Source organism: Bison bison, unplaced genomic scaffold (assembly GCF_000754665.1).
Source record: "Bison bison bison isolate TAMUID 2011002044 unplaced genomic scaffold, Bison_UMD1.0 scf7180017864354, whole genome shotgun sequence".
Lineage (NCBI taxonomy): Eukaryota > Metazoa > Chordata > Mammalia > Artiodactyla > Bovidae > Bison > Bison bison.
Window position 1 is genome coordinate 5,735,894 of NW_011494926.1, and position 4,858 is coordinate 5,740,751.

Here is a 4,858-nt window from a genome sequence, read left to right on the forward strand (position 1 = left end):
TCACTAAAAAAAAGAAAATTGCTGCCAATTAAATTATGAATTGTATCAATTACAAATCACATTATGAATAGAAATATGGGGGAAAAGATGCCTTAGAAGTGATTAAATATGGTGATTTGTTTTCATTTCATGTCTTAAACCACAGGCAGGGGAATTGGTAACCAGTATAGCATTCATTTCTATACTAATTGATTTAAATACTCAGGTTTTTAATTGTCGTTTTCCTTAATTGTTTTTAAGATGTGTTAAGAGAATGGTATGATGGAGAATTAACTGGAAGGAAGAGTATTAAATTGAGTATCAACTAATATCCTTTTTTTTTTTTAATTAAACCTTACAAATAAACACTTTTACATTTTCTTTATGTTGCCCTTGAACAGGTGTGTGCTCACATCGTCCAGGCCATTCGCATGGAAGCCACCAGAGTCCGCGAGGAATGGGAACATGCCATATCAAGCAAAGAAAATGCCAATTCCCAGCCCAATGATGAAGACGCCTCCTCTGACGCCTACTGCTTCGAGCTGCTCTCCATGGTCCTGGCCTTGAGCGGCTCCAACGTGGGCCGGCAGTACTTGGCCCAGCAGCTGACTCTACTCCAGGACCTCTTCTCTCTGCTCCACACTGCCTCCCCACGCGTCCAGAGACAGGTGACTGGCACATCTCCTACCTGGAAGCTTATTTTGTTACTTTCTATTTTTAATTAATTTATTTTATATAGAGGATGGTTACTTTACAGTATTGTGATGGTTTTTTCCATACATCAACATGAATCGGCCACAGGTATACATGTTTGAAACATTGTTAAAAATTATTCTAACAAAGAGAATCAATGTTTTTTTTTGGCGGGAGGGGGGGTTGGTTGGTTTGTTTGTTATAGCATATTTTGATTTTTGGATTGTATTTTAACCCCATGTTTTTCTTTTTGACTCATTATAGTGAGATATGGAAGAACAAAATATGTTCCATTTTAGTGCTATTGTGATAAATAGTATTCCGCTACTCAGCCTTATTACTGTAAAATATATAATGACCAAGTAAGAGATGTGTTTTTTTCTTGCTGCCCTGGAGTGGTAGTCATATGAGAAATTAAATCAAGCTTAAATCATTTCTCTGTCCTCAAAACTTTTGAAGTCATAGAATGGCAGCTGGACTCAAAAAAAAAGAATACTTTAAATAAAACACGAATCTTTTTTCAAAAAATTGAAGTATAGCTGATTAACAACGTTGTGTTAGTTTCAGGTGGACAGCAAAGAGATTCAGTCACATGTACATGTTATCTATTCTTTTTCAAGTTATTTTCCCATTTAGGCTATTACAGAATATTGAGCAGAGTTCCCTGTGCTATACAGTAGGTTCTTGTTGGTTATCTATTTCAAATATAGCTGTGTGTATATGTCAATCCCAAATCTTTAAATAGAATTCTCTTATTTTTCATACCAGGTGACCTCCTTACTAAGACGAGTTTTGCCTGAAGTGACCCCTAACCGTCTGGCCAGCATTATAGGAGTCAAGTCTCTCCCACCAGCAGATATCAGTGACATTATTCACTCAACAGAGAAAGGAGATTGGAATAAGCTAGGTATCTTGGACATGTTTCTAGGATGCATTGCCAAAGCACTCACAGTACAGCTAAAAGCCAAAGGAACCACCATCACAGGAACAGCTGGTACCTCCGTGGGCAAAGGAGTGACAACAGTCACCCTCCCAATGATTTTCAATTCCAGGTGGGTCACTGTATCTGTTTTGGTACAAAAATAGAACGGAGTGAGCTACTGTTTGAAGGTTTCAGACACTTCAGATTCTACCTTGTTTGCGTATTTACCAGAAATAGAAGCCATAAATGACTGACCTGTGTATGAAAAAGAATGCTGTGTATAATAAAAGTGTCTTTTCAAATTAGTGGAGAAAGAAAAATTTGCTGAGCATATGATGTTAGAATACTTCCCAAGTCAAAACAAAAAACTATAGACTCTCTCACCATGTTCACAATAAACTTGAGATCAACTGAAACTTCACATATTTTTGCTTTTAAACTCTACTAGGACAAATTATAGAACATTTTTATAATCATCAATTTGAGAAGACGTCCTTAAGTAAAACACAGAACCTGAAGTAACGGGAAAAGACTCAGAGGCTTGGCTACATAAAAGTGAAAGTTGTTTGTTTTTAAAATACAAACAACTGACTTGGAAAAAAATATTTAACAGTTAGTAGGCAATGAATTATTAGTCATAATATTAGAAGAATGACTACAAATCAATGAAAAAACAACCAATACAGATTTCTGACAAGAATAGTCAGTTCAGAGAAGAGAAATTAACAAATGCCAGGACTTCCCTGGTGATGCAGTAGTTAAGAATCCACCTTCCAATGCAGAGGACGTGGGTTCAATCCCTGGTCAGGGAGCTAAGATCCCACATGCCGCTGGGCAACTACTAAGCCTGCGAGCAGCAACTGCAAACCCATGTGCTCTGGAGCCCACATGCCACAATGACAGAGAAGACTGTGTGCCACATCTCAGAGTCCATGTGCCTCATCCAAGACCCAACACAGCCAAAAATAATTACAAGTGTTAAAAAAATTACCAATGCCAATAAATAAAAGGTACTTAAGTGGTAGTCAGAGAAATGTAGATTAAAACAATAGTGAAATATCTTTGCATTCGCGTAACTGACATCTAAATTGCTAAAACCTTTTTGGATGTCAGTTTGATAGCATCAGTCTATTTAAAATATGCATATCCTTTGACCTACCAGTTTTACTTCTGTAGAACTGTTTCTCTCAAAAAATGTTCATACATGTACACAAAGATATTGTAGAGGACTGTTTGATACAGAATTGTGTATAACAGCAGAAGATTAAGGACATCTGGAATAATGCTAGAGAAAGAGCCAGTTCATGACATTAAGCACCAGAATGTTATAAGTGTATCACTTCCTTCACCTGGATAGTCTTGCCAGGGGAAAAAATGTGAGCTAAACTAAACTGTGGTAAATTAGCCATGTAGTTGACATTCTGGTGCAAGCTCTTATCTTTATGTGGACTGGTAACAAATAGTTTGTGTTTGTGGATCTATTTTGAATGGTACTGTTCTAAAAGATGCATGCAAAAATAATGTTTGATATTTATAGTAATAAACAATGAAATACTTGAAAGGGAACATAATCAGAATAGCTACTCTCTTAGAGTTGAAGAGATAGATTATGAGTAATATTGTGATTAATTTTCTTTTAAAATGCCCTAACCAGTTGAATCATTTTAAATAAGTTTTTGACTTATTCATTTGTAACTACTACTGATTGGTTTACAAATGCTGACTTTTCTTTGCAGTTACATCCGTCGAGGTGAGAGTCATTGGTGGATGAAGGGCTCCACTCCTACCCAGATCTCAGAGATCATCATTAAACTTGTTAAGGATATGGCCGCAGTAAGTTCCCAGTAGAAACGTGATTAACAAAACAAGTAGCGTAATCATTCTACTGAATTGTTAGGACGACATTCATGTTATTTTGCCTAATTCACAAGCTCTGTTTGTAAGTTCACTGTTGCACCCTTTGTCTTTTCAGTTGGTAAAAATTTTTCCTTTTGTGTAAACTGTGTGCATTTCAAGCTTCCCAATTAATTTGCTTGAGAAATATTTCCGTAAGTCTTCCAAGACTTAAAGCTTAAAAAACAAAGTATACTGTTTGAACCCTACAAAGCAGTCTGAGTCCAAGACTCTAGACAAGAAAGGGCCTTTTTCAGTGTGAAGCTTTCTCAGTCTTCCGTTGTCATGGTTTACTGAATGTCCTGTACTGCTGTCCAGGTTTTACTTTTGTGGGGAGATCCAGGAGTGTGGAGGAAAGGTAATTACTTCTCAGGGTGCCTGGCTCTTGTACTTCCAGGAGTCCAGCCCGAAGAGGGCAGGACACTGTGGATGGTAGATCCTGAGAGGTGGAGTAAACGGCAAGCATTTTGGAGGAAGAGAAATTGAAATTGGAGCGGTCCCTTTAACGACTGCTAGCACATGGATATGAGATTAGTAAGCATGTTCTGGAAAAAAATGAAGTTCTATCACATTTCCAGCAGCATGGACATTTCCTCAGTGGGAGAAATGGAGAATGTTTTCAGTTCTCAAGTAGGCTTTTTGAGTATGTTCACTGGATGAACATATGTAGGAAGGATGTTTGGGAATACCAAAATTCTATAGTAGTGACATGTTGGTTTTCAGTAAAAATCAAGTCAGCGAATTAATGTAATTGTAATTTAAATCCATTTATGCTCTTGGGTTCCAGTAGTACTCCTCTAAAGCAAATCAGCTTAGATGTATGAGTTCTATGTTAAATAACAGGGTTTCTTGATCAAAATGTCTCAGTCATAGACACCTTAGTGTTTGTTATGTTTTTATCTAAATGTAAGGTGAAATGCCCTTGAATTCTGTAGGAAAAAAGTTCAGTTCAGTTCAGTCGCTCAGTCGTGTCCAACTCTTTGCAAACCCATGAACTGCAGCACACCAGGCCTCCCTGTCCATCACCACCTCCCGGAGTTTACTCAAACTCATGTCCATTGAGTCGGTGATGCCATCTAGCCATCTTATCCTCTGTCGTGCCCTTCTCCTCCTGCCCCCAGTCCCTCCCAGCATCAGGATCTTTCCCAGTGAGTTAACTCTTCGCATGAGGTGGCCAAAGTATTGGAGTTTCAGCTTCAGCATCAGTCCTTCCAATGAACACCCAGGACTGATCTCTTTTAGAATGGACTGGTTGGATCTCCTTGCAGTCCAAGGGACTCTCAAGAGTCTTCTCCAACACCACAGTTCAAAAGCATCAATTCTTCGGCACTCAGCCTTCTTCACAGTCCTACTCTCACATCCATACATGAC

The 4,858-nt window shown here is 38.1% G+C and overlaps 1 protein-coding gene across 1 annotated transcript in view; it reads left to right on the top strand.

Annotated features, from left to right (window-relative positions):
• MYCBP2 (MYC binding protein 2, E3 ubiquitin protein ligase) overlaps nucleotides 1–4,858 on the top strand; it is a 269,123-nt gene that overhangs the window by 249,733 nt on the left and 14,532 nt on the right. The window contains exons 69-71 of the mRNA XM_010855138.1: nucleotides 355–647; nucleotides 1,441–1,724; nucleotides 3,331–3,427. Coding sequence (XP_010853440.1) covers nucleotides 355–647; nucleotides 1,441–1,724; nucleotides 3,331–3,427 — 674 coding nt within the window. The remainder of the gene's footprint in view (nucleotides 1–354; nucleotides 648–1,440; nucleotides 1,725–3,330; nucleotides 3,428–4,858) is intronic.